Source organism: Gavia stellata, unplaced genomic scaffold (assembly GCF_030936135.1).
Source record: "Gavia stellata isolate bGavSte3 unplaced genomic scaffold, bGavSte3.hap2 HAP2_SCAFFOLD_42, whole genome shotgun sequence".
Taxonomy (NCBI): domain Eukaryota; kingdom Metazoa; phylum Chordata; class Aves; order Gaviiformes; family Gaviidae; genus Gavia; species Gavia stellata.
Window position 1 is genome coordinate 1,563,510 of NW_026776913.1, and position 21,407 is coordinate 1,584,916.

The window sequence follows — 21,407 nt, forward strand, 5'->3', positions numbered from 1 at the left end:
TTTTCTTCCCGAATGCCTAATAAAGCCTTTTGCACTAGCTGTTGGCTCAACTGTAAAACAGGTACTGTGAAAGTAGCCTGGAAATCCGCACGCACAAAAGGACCGGAGCCCATCAACATTTGCGCTTGTACTCCTTGCAAGGGATCTCCTTGCGGGAGAGGCTCAGCAGCTGCCTGATCACATCATTGCTGCCAGGTACTAAAGAATTGAAGCCTTTGTGAGGGACCGAGCAACATTTGAACAATTTGTTTGCTATCATACGGAGTTAACAAATTTGCTGTGAACAGGTGTTCTATTAATGCTCTCGTATAAGGAGAAGTTAACCCGTACTGGGTAACGGCTTGCTTAGTCTCCTTTAATATCTTCCAATCTAAGGGTTCCCACGCTGCTTGTCCCGCTGGTGTGGTAAAAACTGGATAGGCGGCAGCCTCTAAAAACACCCTTTATCCCACTGCTTCCTTAATCACTCCCTTCCATCTATTTTGAAAACCGTTTCCTCCCCTCTCATCTCCCCCACGCCCATCTATTCCTGAGGTCCCGTGCATGGGAGGACGATAAGCAGGTGAAGGGTTAACAGATCGAGCATCTAAGCGAGCTTCCAACACTTCTAACTTTTGAATTAGTTCCCAAAACTGATGATCTTTCAGCCCCCCACCCCCACCTTCAGTACTCGATGGCGATGGGGATGGCGGTAAAGGAGGATTAAGAGTTAACTCAGCCATAGGATTCTGCTGTAACTCTTCCGCAGTTTCTTCTCCCCCTTCAGTTGCAGGAGGAGGAGGAAAACCTTCGGCTTCTCCTAAAGGAACAGGTTCTTCTTTTGTTCGGGCTACAGGCACCGTTTTTTCTCGGGGCTGCGGCGCAACGATTCCTGGAGGTTCACCGAAAGACAGTCTTTTATTTTTTTTTTCTTTTTTCTCTTTTTTCCCTTTTCTTTTCTTTTTTTTCCTTTTTTTCTTTTTTCTCTTTTTTCCCTTTTTTTCTTTTCTTTTTTTCTTTTTTCATTTTTTTCCTCTTTTTTTTCTTCTCTTTTTTTTTTAAGTCCAAGGTCACCGGCGAGCCACCGCGCTCAGTTCAGCGAGCGCCAGCGGATCGATGTGCTGCGGGTTTGATTGTGCATCCCTGGATCGTGGGGCCACGCACCAGCGGGGAGGGCCGGGGCACGGGGGGCGTGCGGGGGCCCGTGCCGGACTCCCGCCTCCGCCGCGCTGCACGCCTGGCATGGTGGCCCCACACCCGCACCGGCACCGCCGCGCTGCCAGAGGCCACATCTGTCCAGCTGGGTTTGGCTGGCAGGTGCCGTGGGCGGCGCACCACAAGACAGTCCTATAGGGTTGGTTTCCTTCTCAGGAGACGGAGCCATGAACGCTGCAGCAGCAGCACGTCGCTCTGCTTGCATTTCCGTCAAAGTCTCTGAGATTAACCTCCACACCATTGCTTTCTCCTCACTCACAAGAGACCTCTACCATTGCCATGACCTTTCAAGAGGCATATTCCAAGGAAATGTTGACCTTCCCCTGTAACTTCAGGACCACTCTTCTGCCTGTTCTACGCTGTATTTCATTTCTCCTATCTTTCATAGACTTTCCCCTGACCTGATACAAAGACCATTTCTAAAGCCGTTGTGTCAGATGACAAATGCCTGGGCAAAGGCCCTTTCCATTATTCTCCAGTTTTCTCCTTCCCTTTCTCTTTGTTCATTCAGGTACCTCTCAACTGCGCTGCTGCTTTGAGCTTCAGGGACTAAAAGCCTGCCTGTCCTTCAGTAGTCTAATTGTCTCTCTTTAAGAGCCAACTCTTTAATTATGTTGATATTTACTTTTTTGTATCTCCCTATCTAAAGCATTTCTCATGAGATTATCCCTTGTAGAAAGTCAGCCTCATGAGACCTAGCTTCTACTTTATGTGTGGCTGAGGAGTGCGTTTTAATGTTTATGAAACTTTTCCATGCTTTCCTTCTCTTTGCTTGCAAAGAGGAACATTCCCTCTGTGCCGGTGTGCAGGCAGTTCTCTACGGAAAGCAGGTGGGAGGTGGTGCAATGGCGCTGTAACATTCAGCTCCCAGAGTCCCGAGAAGTCTGACGGAAGGCAAAGTGAGGCAAGTCCCAGGTGGCCAAGGACAGAAATGGTGGGGTTGGGGAGGTGAGGAGCAAGGGTGTCCATGCAGTGTCAGGCCTCAAGGGACTGCTTTTCCTCCCCGACACTCTGGGTCAATATCAACTGGAGAATGCTGCTGTCACCTTACCTTTAAACTGAAAGGAATAAAATGTAACATTTTAAAAAATGTATTTTTTATTAGGGGCACTTTGAAATCTTCCTCTTTAACTGCACTATGAAATGATTCCAATTAGCTCTACAAGTCTTGAAGACTTGAAGAAAGTGTCATGCAGGGAAATAGCTCGTTAGGGCTTTCTGTACTTTAATGAGCCCCACAGTGTACTTGGGCCTGTAGTCCATGAAACTCTGATGATGATTGTGATCAAACCTCTCAAGAAGTCAAAGGCAGAAGCAAAAGCTAAAGAACCTTGAAGCATTACTGGGTCCCACTGAGGGCCATTACTGACAGAGCCTCCCCAGGGACTCGTTAGAGCCGATAACTGGAGGCTGTGATTGCAGGGAGGCAAAGGCACTGTGCAGGTGGCTGTAATGCTGAGAAAGCCCTTGGATTGTTAGATGAAGCAGAAAGGCCAAACCCTGAGCCCCAGGCCCTGGGCAGGCAGAGCTGGTCCCTCACGTGTGGCTCAGGGCTCTTCCTGGGGGCAGGGGGATGTGAGGATGAGCAATGCCAAGTGCAGAAAAACAGCGCAACACTTCCCAGCCTCCCCAGAAGGGGCGAGGAAGAACCAAAGTCCAGAGCCTCCGGGTTTCTCCTGGTAGGCGTCAGTAGCAGAGGCACCTGCCATAGCCCAGAGGACAAAGACCTTGGCCCTGTTGGGCTTTGGGGAGGGTTTGGTGTTCTGCTGAGGGTGTCCAGTTAGTGCCAGGGGAGGGGCTCGCTTTGTGGATTAGGGTTTGTGTGGGGCTGTGGGGAGGGTGAGGGTCAAGGCTAGCATTTAATGGCAGGGATAAAGGCTGGGAATTGGAGTGAGAAACAGGGTAGGAGGAGGAGTTTCTGGTTTGGGGCTTTGGTTTAGAGGTAAGGTTTGAGGTTAGGGATTAGAGCAGTGGATTCCTGTCAGGGTGAAGGGTGCCATTTTGGGGTAGGGTTAGGGCTTCAGGTTACTGCTTAGAATGAGGGTAAAGGCCTCACGTGAATGTTTTCTCAGTCAGTATCACGGTGGCATCAAAACTACCCAAATGCATCTTTCCTCTTCAAAACCTTTCATCTCTCTTGGCCAAACCTCTCTTCCCTCCTCCAAATCTTGTCCCAGCTCCCCCTGACCTCCCCAAATCTGTCATCTTGTTGGGTCCAGCATTGCAATGGCTTTCGAGACCTCAGAGTATCTGTCTCCCCACTGCTGGCTGCTCAGACCTGACCTCACAGCCAGCACCCAAGGGGACACAACGTGCTGCTGTGCTGGAGAGGCCTCGTCACAGCGCTGCCCAGCGGCGCTGAAGGCAGGCGATGTCTTCCACCACCCCGAGGTACTCTGCCTGCCTACCAGCTCAGGCTCCAGAAGGGCTCCCAGACGTCGTGGGATGCATTTCCCACGTGGGTGCTTCAGCTCCAAAGGACAGCGACCACCTCTGCGTGGGTAACTGAATCCAGTAGATTTTCAGGAGAAAACTGGAAACCTCTGCAGAAAAGACCTCAATGTAATACCTGGAAAAATCTTCCTTTCCAGCATGGCTGGCTTTTCATGAAGTTTCATGATTTTTTTTCATAGTTTTTTCTTAACAGCAGCAACGGCATGTACTGGCAAGCTGATTCCACTCCCTTGCTCTCTGTGAGTGGTTTTATGCAGCCCCTTAGCAAAATAAATTTTCTTATCATTTCTTCAATTGGAGAAGCATTGCTCCAAAGAACTACTGTCTTTATATTGGCACATTTCATCTCTCTACTTCTGCCTCTCTCTCTTTTCTCCTTCCTCTGCCTATGCTATCTCCAAGGAAAAGACTCACTGCATGACAGAATAACTCAGGTTGGAAGAGACTTGACCATTGTCTTGTCCGTCTCCCCTGCTCGAGGCAGGAGATGCTCACCCTGATGGCTCTGCCCTGGGTATGTCCCTCAGTGACACTCACCATGCCCACTGTCACTAGACACACACAGAGATCAGTTCAAAATCCATCCCTTGGTCTCTAAGAGGGCATGATGTGACAAGGAAGTTTTTGCTCTCACATCCATGGCCCAATGGGCCCTTTTGGGCTCTTGTTCTGCTTGACAGCAGCTTTGGAAGAAGAGCCAACCGTGCAGGCAGCGTGCAGGGGAGATCCCGTTTTATTACAGAGCTAGTGTGAGAGAGTCAGTCAGGAGACAATGTTACAGAAACTTTTCTAAGGTGTCCAAGTGAGAGAGAGCACGTTCCTGCCTTAGGTGTAGTGGGACAAATCCAAACAGTCATGCAGGAAAATGATAGGGAGAAATAACAACAACAAAACCAGCAACAGAGTGAATAAACAAAGCTCTAACAGACTACGGGATGCACTGTGAATCATGTGTGAAGAGAGAGGGCAGGTCTCAGCTGTTGAAAAATGTCCATGAAAACCATTTCTTGATGGCACCCTTGAGCTCCTGGTTCCTCATGCTGTAGATGAGGGGGTTCACTGCTGGAGGCATCACCGAGTACAGAACTGCCATCACCAGGTCCAGGGATGGGGAGGAGATGGAGGGGGGCTTCAGGTAGGAAAACATGATGGTGCTGAGGAACAGGGAAACCACAGCTAGGTGAGGGAGGCACGTGGAAAAGGCTTTGTGCCGTCCCTGCTCAGAGGGGATCCTCAGAACGGCCCTCAAGATCTGCACATAGGACAGCACAATGAAAACAAAACACCCAAAACTGAAACAAGCACTAACCACAAGAAGCCCAACTTCCCTGAGGTACGTGTCTGAGCAGGAGAGCTTGAGGATCTGTGGGATTTCACAGAAGAACTGGTCCAAGGCATTGCCTTCGCAGAGTGGTAGTGAAAATGTATTGGCTGTGTGCAGCACAGCGTAGAGCAACCCACTGCCCCAGGCAGCTGCTGCCATGTGGACACAAGCTCTGCTGCCCAGGAGGGTCCCGTAGTGCAGGGGTTTGCAGATGGCAACGTAGCGGTCATAGGACATGACAGTGAGAAGACAAAATTCTGTTGACATCAAAAAGAGAAACAGAAACACTTGGGCAGCACAACCTGCATAGGAAATGATCCTGATGTCCCACAGGGAACTGGCCATGGCTTTGGGGAGAGTGGTGGAGATGGAGCCCAGGTCGAGGAGGGAGAGGTTGAGGAGGAAGAAGTACATGGGGCTGTGGAGGTGGTGGTCACAGGCTATGGCGGTGATGATGAGGCCATTGCCCAGGAGGGCAGCCAGGTAGATGCCCAGGAAGAGGCAGAAGTGCAAGAGCTGCAGCTGACGCGTGTCTGCGAATGCCAGGAGAAAGAACTCAGTTATAGAGCTGCTGTTGGACATTTTCCTCCTCTGGGCATGGGGACCTGTCGAAGGAGGAAAAGACAGTGAGAAGTTAGGGAAGACTTCTCTGAGCAAAACCTATTCAATTTCTCATAGAACCCCACCAAACTGCCTCCACCTATTCAGGAACACCTTTCACACTTGCCTTTTTTTGAGTTCTGGTTGGTGCTGGCTGAGTGTGTCATGAGGAGTCAGTCCAGCCTTGCACCAACAGGTAGATAGGAACACAGGGTGACCTCAGATTAAATCCATTCATGGTGTCAAATGACTTTTCAGCATTGTCTCTCCCAATTCACTCAACTGCAGAACTGAGCTGTGGGGATTTTGTTTTTCTTATGCTGTTCTAGTTGCCCCACTACACCTGAGGAGGGTTTTTAAGGCAGAAACAGCTGGCATTTCTGCTGCACTACAAGTGAAACGTTGGTCCTGAGAGGTAAAGGGACTGTGCTTTCGTGCGGAGTGAGGACATTCTGTCAGCCCTTGTCTCATCTGCCCTGTGCTGGCACCTCTTTCAGCTGGAGGACAATCACACCCAGATGTTCCCCCAAAAAAACTGGGCACTGCTGAGAGCAGAGGAACCCAGTTTCCAAGTGCGGATCTCCAAACCCCTCAGCCCGTCTCATTGTACCTGAGGAGAATCTCAGCTCTGGCCTCCCAGCCAAGGACACAGAGGCACTCATTGCAGCTGCCCACATACAGTCCTCCAGCAGCATTTCCATGCCCTTAGCATCGAGATGTCTTCTCTGCTGGAGTCTTGGGAAACAGAGAGATGCCATGGGAGAGCTGTGCTCTTCTGGAGGGCAGCCTGCAGCCCAGCAGGACCTCCCAGGGAAAGAGCCAAGAGCAGAAAGATGACATGTCCTGACAGGAGAGCAAGATCATTGCCAGCCCCACACAATGCAGTGCCTAGACCCCAAAGTTTGCAGGGGACTTGGATGCTTTTCCTCCATGGATGCATCTGCATGGTAGGACCCACAACATCTGTGTCTGGGCTTCAGCCAAATCCTCACCCCCACACCGGTGAGTGCAATGGAAAAAAACAGGGCAGCGGGGACAAGAGGGGAACATGCCAAAGCACTCCTACCAAGGGAGGCAGGACAGGGAGACACAGCTGGACACACGACCATTCTGACTCTTTGGTGGTCTGGCTGCTGGGAAGGCAACTCTTGACAAAGTCCCGTGACATTAAGGGTGGGGGGCTCTGCTGGGTGGGAGAGAAGTCTGTGGGGTAGCTCCAGAAAAGTTTTTTGCATCGCAGGGGATGGCAGGGAGGTGCCCGTATCCTGCCTCCCAAGATGTTTCTGGTAAGAGCTCCCTCCCTGCCCATGTCTCTGCTGCCTAGAGCTGTCCCTGCAGGAAGCTGTCTCTTTGTCTCCACGCCTCCTCCCTGTCAGTGCTCACAGACCCCATCCCACCCACCACATGCTCAGCTCTGTTCTGCAGAGAGCTCCTGCGGCAGAGCACTGCCCAGGGGCATCTCTGAGTGTGCAGGGTCTGAGGACCAATTCATACAAACACTGATGAAACTAGAAATGTGATGATGGTGCTTTCTGAAGGCTGAGGCGCCCTAAAGCACTGTGGGGAGCTCCCCGGGCAGGCTGAGTGCTGACCCTGGCAGGCGGCAGAGTCCCTGCCCCAGCACCCAGCCCCGGGGGTGCAGGGACCCTGCTCGGAAGGACAGCCCTGGGCACCCCTGGCTGCACACCCACCTTCACACCCTGCAGCCGTCCCTGGCAGAAGGCAGCCCTCATGCCCTGTCCCTCTCATGGTGCAGCAGGGAAGCCCTGCTCTGGGGCACCTCCTCCTCTTCTACATTAGAGAAAATGTGAAAGTCCTTCTGACAGGTCCCATAAGCTGTTGCATGTACCAGATTTAGGAGATCCCTCCAGAAACCGCAGCTGCATCGCCCTGCACCCACAGACTTAACAAGTAGAGGGCTTTTAAGATTTCTCCCTCCCTGAGCTCTCAGCATCTTTCTTCTCCCAACTGACTTTAAGCTCTCTCAGGCTCCCGTGTCTCCCCTTCGTGCTTGCAGGCAGTGCCCTCAGCCCTGCTGCGCTCTGCAGAGGAGCTGCTCCTGGGCAGAGCTGTCTCTCCTCAGTGCTGCCCGCTTGCCGTGAGCTCCCTCCATCCCAGGAGCCCGGCCCAGCTCAGCAGCAGAGCAGCCCAAAGCGGCACTTTCTCTGACTCCCACCCTGTACTCCCGGGGGCTCCTCAGGAACCTACCTTGAAACAGACTGATGTAACCACTGTTCCCTCTCTCACCTCTGCAGAGACACTTCTTTCTAGCACTGACCTTTCTCTTCTCAGGGACAGAGTTAAGTCTGAGAAGCACCTTTCCGTGTCCCATCGTTAGACAAGACACCTGGACAGTGACAGACAGAGGTCTCCTTTACCCGTGCTGAGTGAAGGGATTCAGCTGAGTCATTCGAGGTGTCTCATCCTGGGTTTGTAGTCCTGGGACTGGAAGGATACTCAGCTCCCTCCCATGGACACCACAAAGACACAGGAGGTGGGATTCCTCTTGCCTCAGTTCACTTGTTCACAAAATAGGTACCTGCATGGGAGCTCCTCGTCTAAGCTCCGCTGGTATTTGATGGAGGTGGAGGCCAGCAGTGAGCTGTTCAGATGTGACACCTGGTGCCATCTGAGGTGCCAGAGGTGGTCCAAGATATGTGCTGGTAACTGCAAGGTCTAACCAACCAATGCTGAGGGGTTGTGGCAACATCTGGGGACATCATCCTGGAGCCTGTTGGGGAATTCCTTTGCGCAACTTACAGTGGACAGCAGGTGCCCACATTGAGAACAACTAAATCTCCTCTACTCATTGTGTTCAAGGCCACCTGTAGAGGTTTTCAGCTGAACAAATGGAGTCATGTGCCATCAGGACAGCTACCACTCTCTTTCTCTTCTCCATCAGCTCTGCTTCCTACATCTCCAGTGACTCTAATGGAAGCTTTTACATGCACATCCCTATATTGCCTAACCTTAGCCAGGGCAGCTGCTCAATTTAGTGGCTGAATACAGGCCTGCTGTGCCACGGGAAATGTCAGGGCGCTCCAGCACAACTGCATGTTGCTGGCACAACAGCACAGGACCGACAGGGAAACCATGCCCCACTCAGAGTGGGTACGTTATAGACACCTCAGGGCATCCTAGACATTTTTGGGACTGGTCTGAAAGCAGTTGATTCCCAGCGCTGCAGTAAGGCCAGGTCTGTCCCATCTCTGTCCACCAGATGCACGCAGTGTATGAACATGAAGCACATCATCGGGAGGTCTCCACTTGTGGGCCTACACTCTCAAACTTTGCTGGTTCTTCTATCCCCTTGATGATACAATCAGGGAACAGGCCAACAATTTTCACAGTGTGCTCGGATCGCAGGATGTCCACACCCAAGGGCATTTTGAGCAGCACCTTGTTTTTGCTGGACACCAGGTATGATAACCAAGGACACCAAAAACTGCAGGAGACAGTTACCCTTCTGCAGCTGAGGGCTGCTGCCTTGAATGCCTCTTCACACTCCTCTGCTTGCAGTAGGTATGTCTCCATGAGCTAAATGGGAGAGTCACAGCCTCATTCATGTGCAAAGATGTCCATGTGGACACCCACACTGGGCTGTGTACCTCACTGAGCTGAACCCCTTTCGAGTTGCTGCTCCAAGCGGGTGCTGGTGTCCGGGATTTGCTGTGTCATATTTACCAGTCATCTGCAGGTGTCTTTGCAAACGACTGGCCATCTCGAGTGCCTGTCTTCAAACCCCTGACCCAAACACTAGGTTTCTGGGGTGCACCAAGCCACTCCCCAGGCTTCGCTGGCTGTGCAGCACTAGACTGTGACAGGAGCACAGGCACCCTGCTGAGGGGTGGAACAAATGCTTTGTGTAGGATTCAGCTTTGCACCCAGTTCTTTCCCCACTCTGCTTGCCTCGTTCAGGGTCGTAAATATATATCTTTACACGTGAGGCAGGCATCTAAAATCACATCTGTGCCCTGGAAGGTCTAGTCCATACATTCAGTGAAGCTGAGGGTGAGATTTGGCTGACCCTGCAGTCAATATTGGCCAGGGCCCTCTACACCCAGCTTGGGTTGAGGAAGTCTTTTCTGTCTGAGGGGGCTTATCCAATGAATCATAGAATCATAGAATGGTTTTGGTCAGCAGGGTCCTTCCAAGATCATCTACTCCAACCCCCTCTGCCATGGGGGGGTCCAGTTGCTCAAAGCCTTACACCCTCCCTCTTGACAGTCTTCAAGATGACGCCGGTGTTTGCCTTTTGCTAGACATCAGGAACCTCCCCCAGTTGAAATGGCCTTTCCAAAATGATGGGGACAGTGCTGACATATGGAAAGAAGTGCTTCCTGGTGCCCTTCACAAGCCTCACTACTTCCATGTCCAGCTAAGCTCTGGCTTTCCTCTCTCCATCCCAGCAGCCTCAGCCATGTATTCCTCCAGGTGGCCCATCCCTGATCCCACCTTCTGCGTACTCCCTTTTCGTGCTCTGTGAGGAGATCCCCGTTCATCCGTGCTGGCCTAGCACCACTTTTGCTGGACTTCCTACACATGGAGTTGTCTGTTCTTCTGCTCTCAGGGGCTTGTCCCTGATGATCAGGAAGCTGCTCTGGGGGATCTTCTCTCTCCAGGGCAGTCTCCAAGGACATCCTGCAAAGTACATCCCTGGGAAAGCCCAAAGCAGCCCTCCACATACATTCACTTCTTCAGCCAGTCCTGCCTTGCCTTTTTGTGGAAAACAAATCTAGTACAGCTTCTCCTTGAGTCAGGTCAGGGATCACCTTCCACCTTCCCCTCAGCAGTACCCTTCTAGCAAAGACCCATGGTCTTCACAGTCCCCAGTGTTGCTTCCTCCAGCTGTCTAAAAGAGAGCTCCTCTGCTTCCTGACCTTCACCAGGTGGTCTACACAAGCCTGTGTAGATGCCATTGTAGAAACCACTGCAGAGAGCACTGCTGATGCAAAGTCAGGTGCAGGTACAATAAGGGATGTAGGAGCCGCTGCAGACACTGACTGCATTACAAATGCCTTTGCCGATGCGGAGGCCATTGCAGATACTGATCCCACGGCAGATATCTTGAGGGTGCTCACAGGGTATGTGCAGGACAAACAAGGGATCCGGCCCAGCCAGCACGGGTTCATGAAAGGCAGGTCCTGCTTGACCAACCTGATCTCCTTCTATGACCAGGTGACCCACCTAGGGCATGAGGGAAAGGCTGTTGATGTTGTCTACCCGGACTTTAGTAAAGCCTTTGACACTCTCCCACAGTAATCTCCTGGAGAAGCTGGTGGCTCCTGGCTCAGACCAGTGCACTCTTCGCTGGGTAAAAAACTGGCTGGACGGCTGAGCCCAGAGAGTTGTGGTGAATAAAAGGAAATCCAGTTGGCAGCCGGTCACAAGCGGAGTCCCTCAGGACTCAATTTTGGGGCCGGTCTTGTTTCATATATTTATGGGCGATCTGGATGAGGGGATTGAGTGCTCCCTCAGCAAGCTTGCAGACAACACCAAGTTGGGCGGGAGTGTTGATCTGCTGGAGAGTAGGAAGGCTCTGCAGAGGGATCTGGACAAGCTGGGTCGATGGGCCAAGACCAACTGTATGCGGTTTAACAAGGCCAAGTGCTGGGTCCTGCACTTGGGTCACAACAACCCCATGCGACGCTACAGCTTTGGGGACGAGTGGCTGGAAAGCTGCCCCGCAGAAAAGGACCTGGGGGTGCTGGTTGACAGACGGCTGAATATGAGCCAGCAGCATGCCCAGGTGGCCAAGAAGGCCAACGGCATCCTGGCCTGTATCAGAAATAGTGTGGCCAGCAGGAGGAAGGAGGTGATCATGCCTCTGTACTCGGCTCTGGTGAGGCCGCACCTCGAATACTGTGTTCAGTTTTGGGCTGCTCACTACAAGAAAGACATTGAGGTGCTGGAGCATGTCCAGAGAAGGGCGACGGAGCTGGTGAGGGGTCTGGAGCACAAGTCTGATGAGGAGCGGCTGAGGGAGCTGGGGTTGTTTAGCCTGGAGAAGAGGAGGCTGAGGGGAGACCTTATCGCTCTCTACAACTACCTGAAAGGGGGTTGCAGAGAGGTGGGTGCTGGTCTCTTCTCCCAAGTAACGAGTGACAGGACTAGAGGAAATGGCCTCAAGTTGCGCCAGGGGAGGTTCAGGCTGGATATTAGGAAAAAGTTCTTTACTGAGAGAGTGGTGAAACATTGGAACAGGCTGCGCAGGGAGGTGGTAGAGTCACCCTCCCTGGAGGTATTCAAGGAGTGTGTGGATGTGCCATTGTGGGATATAGCTTGATGGGCATGGTGCTGTGTGGTGTTGGGTGGGTTGGTTTTGGTGTCTTGTGGTTTGTTGTTATTGTGTGGTGTGTGGTGGTTTTTTTTTTTTGGTTTTTTTTTTTAGGTTGGACTTGATGATCTTACAGGTCTTTTCCAACCTTAGTGATTCTGTGATTCTGTGATTCTGTGATAATCTTCAGAAACCGCTTTTCCACCTCAGAAGAGGTGTCGTAAGTGGATTTTGAAAGGGGAGAGGGGTGGGGAGGGCAAACACATGGTTATGATGCATCTGCAGAAATGAGACCTCTCTTTCTTAGCAGTGTAAGATCTCCTTAATCGAATATCACACCAGACTCTCTTCTGCAACACGTCATCATAAGACGACCCTACATAGCAATGCCTTTCAAATGACCTACAAGCACTTTACAAACCCTGGTGAATACCACAGTGGCATTTTCTAAGCGTGCAAACCAAGACAGAGAGCAAAAAGCAGAGGACTTCATCCCTCCATGGCACACCCAATTGTCAACAAGCTTCACCCTCCTCCAGTTCTCATGGAACTGCACCTTGCTCCTAAATGTGTTTTCCCGATTATTTTGGTGGCAGATCTTTGCTGAACCTCTTAGTCTTTAGGAAATGACAGAAAATAGGTGGAACACAATGAAGAGAAGAATGACGGCCTTATTTCTCTGCAAAGTGGCACTTACATATCACTTAACCTCCTGGTCAGAACAAAAGCATGCCTGAAATTCAGTCCAGTTGAACTGTTGAGAATGACCTCTCTTCTAATTTGGTCCAGAATCTAGAATATTGGTCAGGAATGTAGGTTTGAATAACAGTGCACCTGTCTCCACAACACGTTTGGTGAAATAAATGTCCAGTCCTTGACACAATGCTCCCAGAGCCAATACTTCAGCTAATCCAGCACATTCAGAGGAATTAGCTTGTTCAGACATAGACTTTTATAACTTTAATGTCTAAAACGATGAGTTCATTCTCTGGCCTCCTTTGGTAGCGGGGAAGGATCAGCACTCTAGAGGGTGATATCATCTCCTCCTACAGTGGTCTTCAGGAGAACTGTACTTAGCATAGACTTGGCAGCTTCGTTTTCCCATAGGTAATGCCAAGTGCCCTGAGCCACATACTGGGCAACGTGTGCTCATTTGCACAAGGGAGGGACTCTTGCTCAGCGGGGCCTTCCTTTGAAGACATGAGGGTTACAATTGTCCCTTAAAGTCTCTCCAAAATTAAAAGGAAACCTGTCCTCTTCTCTAATCCCTGTCACAGTGTTGCCATTTAGTGCCAGTGGCCCTTGGCACAGTGGCAGCTATGAAGTGAGACCATGTGTCGGGGTACAGTCCTGTCCTGCCTGTCTTCTCATTCCAGCTCCTCTTCCCTTAGATACCCTCTCTGTGTGCTTGACACTGCTGAACCCAGATACAGGCAGCGTGGTGGTCAGTGCAGTCAGAGCTGTGGGGCATAAGCTAATGGGCACTCACACACCTCAGTGGACAGGCAGAGGTTGGGGCAGAGTGTATGGGGCCAGGGTGCCAAGACATGTCCCTTATGTTCTCAACTCTCTAAATCTCTCGCTGTCTCTTTCTCCATCTTGCTCGTATCTTAGGGATCCATCTCTATCCCTCAGCTCTCTCACAGTTGTCTCTCAGCCATCTACATGGGATATGATTTACAACGAGCAGAGAATCTGAGGCACCCTCCCCATGGAAGCACCTTCAGGACCAAGGCACCCCAGTGTAGGTGGGGTGAATCGCTGAGTAAAAGGGCTCCTCCATTCCAGGAGCTCTCTGGGCTGTCTAGGTGACTGCCTCGGCCATCTTCAACTCGCTGTAAAGGTATAAATTTTGAGAAAGTTCTTCCTCAGGGTGAAGATCAGTCTATGGCACAATGCATTGCCCTAAAGGCTTTTTTCATGATGGAGCTTTTCTGTCGGGCCCCTCTTCCTGTTGCTTGAAAGCAGGACTTGGCTAACGCCTATGCCAGGTAGTATGGGGAATAACTTCATGCGTCATAATGTAATGTGAGCAAATGAACATTCTCTATCATTCCACAGAAATAGGCACCTCAGTGCGGCAACTCATCTCTCTAATGAGAGGAGGTTCTTCCAAGAAGAGCAGTTTGGCCCTCTCAAAGAACCTCTTCCTGCCCTTTCACGAGGAATGGAGCCCCTAAGCCAAGTGTGAATTCAGTCAGAGGAGGGAAAACCGCCGTGTTGTCTCTGGCAGTGACTACTTCCCGATTCCTTTGTCCAACAAACACAGAAGCGCATGCCCTTCCTCAGGTTTCCTTCCTGACAGGTGGGGAAAAGAAAGTCCTGCAGCACTTCATAGAGAAAGAAGAATGGGACACGTGGACATCACCAGTGGAGTTCCTCCTCCTGCTGGGACTGAGTAATGTCCCCAAGCTTCAGGCACCTCTCTTTCTCCTCTCCCTCGGGATCTACATCGTGACGGTGTTTGTTAACATCCTCATTGTTGTGCTGGTGCTGGCAGATGGGCATCTTCACACTCCCATGTCCGTCTTCCTGGGGAATTTCTCCAGTGTGGAAATCTGCTACACCTCCACTATCCTGCCCAGGCTGCTGGCCAGCTTCCTAGCCAGGGACAGAACCATTTCTGCTCAAGGCTGCATGGAACAGCTCTTTTTCTTTGGCTGTTTTGCAGGTACCGAGTGCTATCTGCTGGCCACCATGTCCTAGGATCGCTACTTGGCCATCTGTCAAGCCCTGCTCTAGGCAAGCCTCATGAACTGGAAGCTCTGTCTCCAGCTGGCGGCTGGGTCTTGGCTAGCAGCATTGCTCATGTCTACCATAGTCACCGGCCTCTTTTCCAGGTTACAGTTCTGTGCTCCCAATGCCACTGATCACTTCTTCTGTGGTTTTGCCCCATTGCTAGAGCTTGCCTGCAGTGACACCACGGTGCTTAGGCTGGTTACTTTCAGAGTCTGCTTTCTGGATGTAGTCTTCCCATTTGGACTCACACTGGTATCCTACATCTGCACCAGAGTTGCAGTCCTGAGGATCCCAACCACCATGGGGAGGCAGAAGGCCTTCTCCACCTGCTCCTCTCACCTCATCGTGGTGACTGTTTTCTATGGCACCCTCGTCGTTGTCTATATGACACCCAGGACAGCCTCCCTGAGGCAGCTCCATAAAGTCCTCTCCTTTTTCTACACCATCCTCACGCCCCTGGTCAATCCACTCCTGTACAGCCTGCGGAACAGGGAGGTCGAGGGGGCTCTTGGAAATGCACTCAGAAAAACTGTGGCCTACCTCGACAGCTCACACTAGTTGTGATCCACCAGGAATAAACAGGTGGTGGATCTCTTCTGATCAAGTGGGGACCACTCCTATGTGCCTCTTTTGTGTACCAGGTATATCTTTAGAAGTGCAGAATCTTGGGACTGGTTGTGGAATGAGAAGCAGGAGAAGGGAATTTGTGTCTTAAAGAAATATAGGTCTGGTCTTGAAGAGTGTAAAAAACTTGCCTGGCTTTCTTCCTTCTTTAAAGTAAAGCCAGTTGTGATCCTGCAAGTGGGAGCTGTTGAAATGCCGGACCTGCCCAGGAGTGGGAGGAAACTGACTCTAAGCATGCTGTTTTCTCTTCTGTCACCCAGCCAGGCTGAGGCGTGGCATTCCTGCATGTCTGGGATTCCTCCCGGCATCTCCGTATTGGCAGGGAGAAGTGGGCAGCTGAATGAAGCCCTTCCACTGGACATGTCTAAATCCAACTCGGTGAATCCCATCCCTCTTGTTCTCTGGGCTTCCTAGCAGAGGACAACTGTGAAAGCTACTCTGATAGGGTCAGCCCCTCTGAAAAAAAAATAAAGTAGATCCTTGCGCAGAGGATAGATGCACAAGTTGGGTCTCAGTTTCCCCATTTTTTAACACAGAGATCATTACTTCCCCCTTCTTTCCTTCTCTTATTCCGACTCCCCTCCACCAATGTAATTACTTATTTGTTTCCCACTGTCTGACTTAGATACTGCAAACCCAGTCCTCCTGTTTTCTTCTTTCTTGCAAAAGAGAGCAAGGTCAGCTCATGGGGCATGACTGAGCACAGACACCCCCAGCAGCAGGCTCTCCCCATTCCCTAGGCTGAGGCAAGCGCACAAGGTGGGAATGTCTCCATCATCTCTGATTTGCGCAAGGGCCTTCAGCCCTGACATACTCCCACAACACACTTGTTCCTCCTCCACCCACAGACAGAAATTCCTTCCCACTTCCAGGCTCAGGTCTTGGCTGCAAGAATTTGCTGCACTTCAGAAGAGGCCTTGAGCTTCTTGGCTCTTCTTGGTGCTTAAGGCAATCTTCCGGGCTCCCTCCAGATTTCTTGGGGGGACTTCTTGTCTCTAACAAGGACTTCATGACAAGTTGTTATGAAATGTTTGTTTTTCTGTCATTCCTGTGTGTGGGAAGAGTAGACACAGAGAAGGAAGAGATACACCAAAAGGGATGCGAGTGAAGTGCCAGTAAGAACCAGGTGAGCTCCCCCCATGCCTGTGGCTTCCTGGCAAGGAGTCTGTCCTGAGAAGGGCATCCAGCCTCTACCCCACTCTGGAGTGGGGAATCAGCAGTGCTCGTGCCTCCTGGGGGACACAAAAGATGACTTTTCAAGGGCACCTTTCTCTGAAATGCTGTAGATTTGTCCTTGAGGATGAGGTCTAATGGCTGACACTGCAAATAGTGATTTAACTGGCATTGCCCAGAGTGGCCATCAGAGATGCAAACTGCTGTGTTGCAGATATTTATATTTAGGCAGATTAATGTTGGGGCTTTGGTTTGGTTTTGTTTCTTCTTCTTTTTTAGATACTGATACTCTTAGGGAAATCACACAAGCACCTGAAGGACTATTGAAGGTTTTCTGAGAGAAGCCCCAGCAGATTAGCATCTCAAGCAATGGGGTGCCAGGGGACAAGGGAAGGATGGTTTGGGCACTGCCCTGGGATTTGGGAAGCGGAAATGAGTTCTCCTCTCCTTGACACCCTGCCCTTTTCAGTGAGGGCTGTGAAAAACTCTGCCAACTAGGTCGGAACTCACAGCCGCGTCAAGGAAATTCTGTCGAACTGCAGCCAACGTGGTCCTCAAAGCTCAGGTGTTGAGTTTCCATTGGAGTCCAAACCACGACAACTCTCACTGCCTCCGTCTTCACTATGACACTGGGTGTTGTGTGACACAACTCTCCTGGATCTCCAGGCAGGATGGGCAAAAGTTTGATACCTGAACGGGAACTCTTCCTCTTCCTGGAAATGTCAATGTCACAGGCTCGAGCCAAGAGGCCCAAGAAACAAAACTTCCCAGAGGGTCAATTCATGAAAACGTCCCCCAGGCTGTGGGACTTGCTCTTGACTGACAGAGAATTTGTCAGTGTAGACAAATTTGTGAGTATTCACCTATTTTTCCCTCTCTCTTTGTAACTTGGCTCTCAGCATTTACGTATTGAATCTGCTTTGCCGCTTTGAAAATGTGTCTTTGAGAAACTAGCTCAGGATATATTTATTATCTTTTTTTAGCCCAAATGAATATGCAGCATTGAAGTGGGTTTCCATATATGGAGCAGTTTTGCACAAAGTCTGCTCAAAGAGGAGAAATATCTCAGCCTGCAGTGGGAAAAGAGTGAAGCTGTGGAGGATAAATGTGCTGCTTCAGACAATATGTGGTATGCATGCAAGAGAAAAAGTTGCAAAGGTGAATGGGCATGAAAGAAATGGAAAACTGCCCATCCAATGGAGCTCTGCAAGAGGAGGATGGAGCCGTACGTAACATGGCATGATCCAAGTGGGATCAGCATGGAGAGAAGACATTTGTAGGGAATGGAGTTGCAATGGAGTACCTTGACGTCACCCAGCTGAAAAAGAGAGATTGGACAGTGTGCTGTAGTGATGGGCAGAAGTGTCCGGGGCTAAAAGACCTTGGCTAAGAGAAGGTTGGAGGGATTTGGGTTGCAGAGATTTGAGGTAGTCCTTTCAAGATCTAATCAGGCTGAGCTTTGGAGACAAGTACAAATAATGAAGCTCTCAAGGATGTTTTGGAATTCATTGTACTATCTTTGCTCTCTCTTATCATTTAAAGATACAGTATTGCCCTTAAGTAATCCATGCTCCATATGTTTTTTCTCTGCTTTTTTGCGGAGGGGGAGGTGGAAGAGAAGAATAGTTTCTTTTTTAACCAAAGGCAGCCAACGGGCAGATCCCAGGTTAGCGAAAAGGTACAAAGGAAGGCAAAATTTTGATGTGGTGTACACTGACACAAGAGGATTACCTGCATTTCCATTCTCTGAAGTCCTAACTGGGCGACTGAGACCGTGGAAGCTCAGAGCTCCCTTCATCTGCCCTGCATTTCAGCATGTAAAATGAAGCTAACCTAGTCATAAAGTTGGTTTTGATTCTCTTCACAGCCTAAGGCACAGCATGGGGCAGGAGACAGGCAGGACACCTAAAGAGGACTCACACTTCTCTGGAAAAAAGCTTAGGTGCTTGCGGGAACCTCAGGAGGCATGGCATACTGATTCCAGGGTTCAACAACCTGGTCAAATGCCTTGTCTCCTTCTCTGTAATGGTGGCATCGATTCGTGGCACTTGTGTGCGGACTCTGTACAAGGATCATAGAAACATCAATTCATAGAATGGTTTAGGTTGGAAAAGACCTTTAAGATCATCAAGTCCAACCATAAACATAACCCTGCTAAGTCCACCACTAAACCATGTCCCTAAGCGCCTCATCCACACGTCTTTTAAAAACCTCCAGCTATCGTGACTCAACCACCTCCCGGGGCAGCCTGTTCCACTGTCTGACAACCTTCTCAGTGAAGAAATTTTTCCTAATATCCGCTCTAAGCATCCCCTGGCACAACTTGTGGCTGTTTCCTCTTCTCCTATCACTTGTCACTTGGGAGAAGAGACCAGCATCCACCTCTCTACAGGGGGACAATCACTTCCCTAGTCCTGCCGGCCACACTGTTTCTGATACAAGCCAGGATGCTCTTGGCCATCAGAGCAATGTTGGCCAACATATGAATGTTCACTTTCCATAGGTATTCAGAGAGATCCTTCTTGTGCTCGGGAGAGGCTGTCCTGCAAGGCCTATCAATTTTCCTGAGCTCCTTCCCCCTTCAGAGCTTCTTCCCATGGCACCACCTGTATAAGTTCCCCCGTATATCAAAGTCTTCTCCTCTGGAGTCCACCAGCCTGTGCTCCGCTGCTGGCCTTCCTTTGACACCTGGGACCCCAATATTTCCTTGTTTGCCAGTACCGCCTCCAGGTGAGCATCCCCCTTGTTGTCCCTACCTGGCAGCTCTGTTAGGAACTTGTCCCAGGAGCCTCCAGGCTGCCGGCATCCTGTCGCTTTGCCTGGCCAGGGAATGCCAGGGCACTTACAGTCCCCCACAGGAACCTGCTCCTTAACGTGGAGACTTCCTCGGCTTGCTGAGAGAGGACTATTGCTGTTTCCTCTCCCTGACGAAGTAGGTTATGACTACCAAGACCATGTCACCCTTACTGACGTCTCTTCTCATTCTCACTCAGAGAAGCTGGCCCAACCTGTTGCCCATCTCATAGAGGAGCTCCATATATCCTAGCTGCTCCTTCACACAGGGTGCTTCCCCCCAATACTTGTCCTCCCTGTCACCTTCTCCATCAGAGCCTGTATCCCTCCACTGCAGCACCCCAGCTCAGCAAGCTGTGCCACCACTTCTCATTTAATCGCAAACCATCACAGTAGAGTGACAAGTCCTGGGGCTTCAGCTCCTCCTGCCTGTGCTCCAGCTCTTCCTGGCCATGCACATTTGGGCTGCAGCACCTCAGCTGTGGAGCGCAGACTTCTCCCAGGTAAACCTGATCACTGGTCCTGACCATAAGAGCATTGTGCATCGAGCAGTTAGTGCTGTGCTGCGCTGTGCTGCGTGTACAGCGTGGCCTCCACACCTGTACTGTGCTGCAGAGATCCCTTGGGCACAGGACAACCTCAGCAGCTCCTTGTCACAGTGCAGCCTGCGGGCAGCTCCCACTCGGTACCGGCCATCACGGCACCTGCATGGCCTTGTCTCTGTCTGACAATGCAGCAGGAAGGTCTCCTGAGAACATCATTTCTGACTGACTGTGGAGAAGAGGAATAGAGTCATTTCCTCCTAAGAGAATACAGTAAGAGTGTGATTGACCAAAACAGGAGACTGTCTTCTCTGGACGGGCTCTGCATGATGTGCTGCGCATGGCTGGGTGTCCCATCTGATGCTACACCAACTAGGCATCCCATCACCTAACTGGATCAAAGATTACCCATACTATTTTCTCCTTCTAATCCTCGACCTAACTGCATTTAAATGATACCTCACAGAGTCTGAGTACCTTCCTTACTGGGATCATCTTGGACCAGGATCTACTGGTGAAGAACTCTCCCAGCACACTTGGATGCAGCCCCTACAGTCCAATGGACTGGTAGGTGTGCAGTTTGCTCAGGTAACCCCTGGCTTCATCCCCATTCACAGCTGGTTGTTCTCCTCCAGAGCCCTGCCTCAAAGCACAAAGGCCTGGGAGACCTTGCTGGTGGAAACTGAGGCAAAGGGGACACAGAGCATCTCAGATCTGTCTACACCTACTCTTACTAAACTTAGCAGTGGTTCCACACTCTCTCAGTCTCTTCCTTAACTCTTCCTGAAGTAGCAACTGGTCATCTTGGTGCCCTTGAATTCCCTGTTGAGTGTCAATTGAGTTTTGATATGGACCATTGCTGTGCTTGGAGGATGTGGTCTTTGAAGACAAGATGTGTGCAAGCACAGTGAGAAAAGGATTGTTCTGTTCCTGGACTGTATCATCAAGGGAGTGAATAAAGATCCCTGTGTGATGTGCTTTGTGTTCACGCAATGCCTGCAGCTATTGGGCAGAGAAGGGACAGACGTTGCCTCTCTGATGACATCTGACGACCAATACCTCTGAGTGATGGCAACAGCAATGGCACACAGCCACCAAATTGCATTGTCTGCAATGCCGCCTGCGGTGTCTGTCACACACCCACCCTGAATGGGAATTGCTTTCCTGGTGGTCCTGTGATTTTCTTGCCAGCCCTGGCATCTCATGTAGCTCTGTGGGCCTGGATTTGAACATTACATTGAGCAGCTGCCTTGAATTCTGTACCACAATTTGGGGATGAACACGAGACAGCTGCCAATACAGTCAGTGAAGGTCTAGTAAATCCAACACCTGGATAAGAGGAAGAAAGAGACTGAGCTCTCCCTGTGGCATATGACTCCATTCCATCCTATGACTATCTCTATAGGCTGACCTGAACATAACGAGTAGGGACAGGTTCAGTTGCCCTTAATTTGGGCAGCAGCTGTCCTTTCAGTTGGCCAAAGGAAATTCCCAAGAGCCTCCAAGAAGATGCCCCAGATGTTGGCCTGTCTCTACATCAGCCTGCACGTATCTTCAATCTGTCTCTATTAGCGGCACATATCTTTGACCACCTCTGGCACCGCAGATGTCACCAGACAACTGCATCTGAACAGCTCACTCCTGGCCTCCAGCTCCATTAATTACCATGGGAGCTGAGAGCAGGAGC

At 50.7% G+C, this 21,407-nt stretch overlaps 1 protein-coding gene and 1 pseudogene across 1 annotated transcript; one reads left to right on the forward strand and one right to left on the reverse strand.

Moving 5' to 3' along the window:
* Positions 1-4,473: 4,473 nt before the first annotated feature.
* On the reverse strand, positions 4,474-5,569 carry LOC132321465 (olfactory receptor 14C36-like; annotated as a pseudogene).
* A 3,370-nt stretch (positions 5,570-8,939) lies between these two features.
* Positions 8,940-15,146, forward strand: LOC132321466 (olfactory receptor 8A1-like). The gene is given in 4 exon segments (XM_059834959.1): positions 8,940-8,992; positions 10,462-10,656; positions 10,832-10,886; positions 14,139-15,146. Coding segments are annotated over 4 exon segments (1,311 nt in total).
* Positions 15,147-21,407: the final 6,261 nt, after the last annotated feature.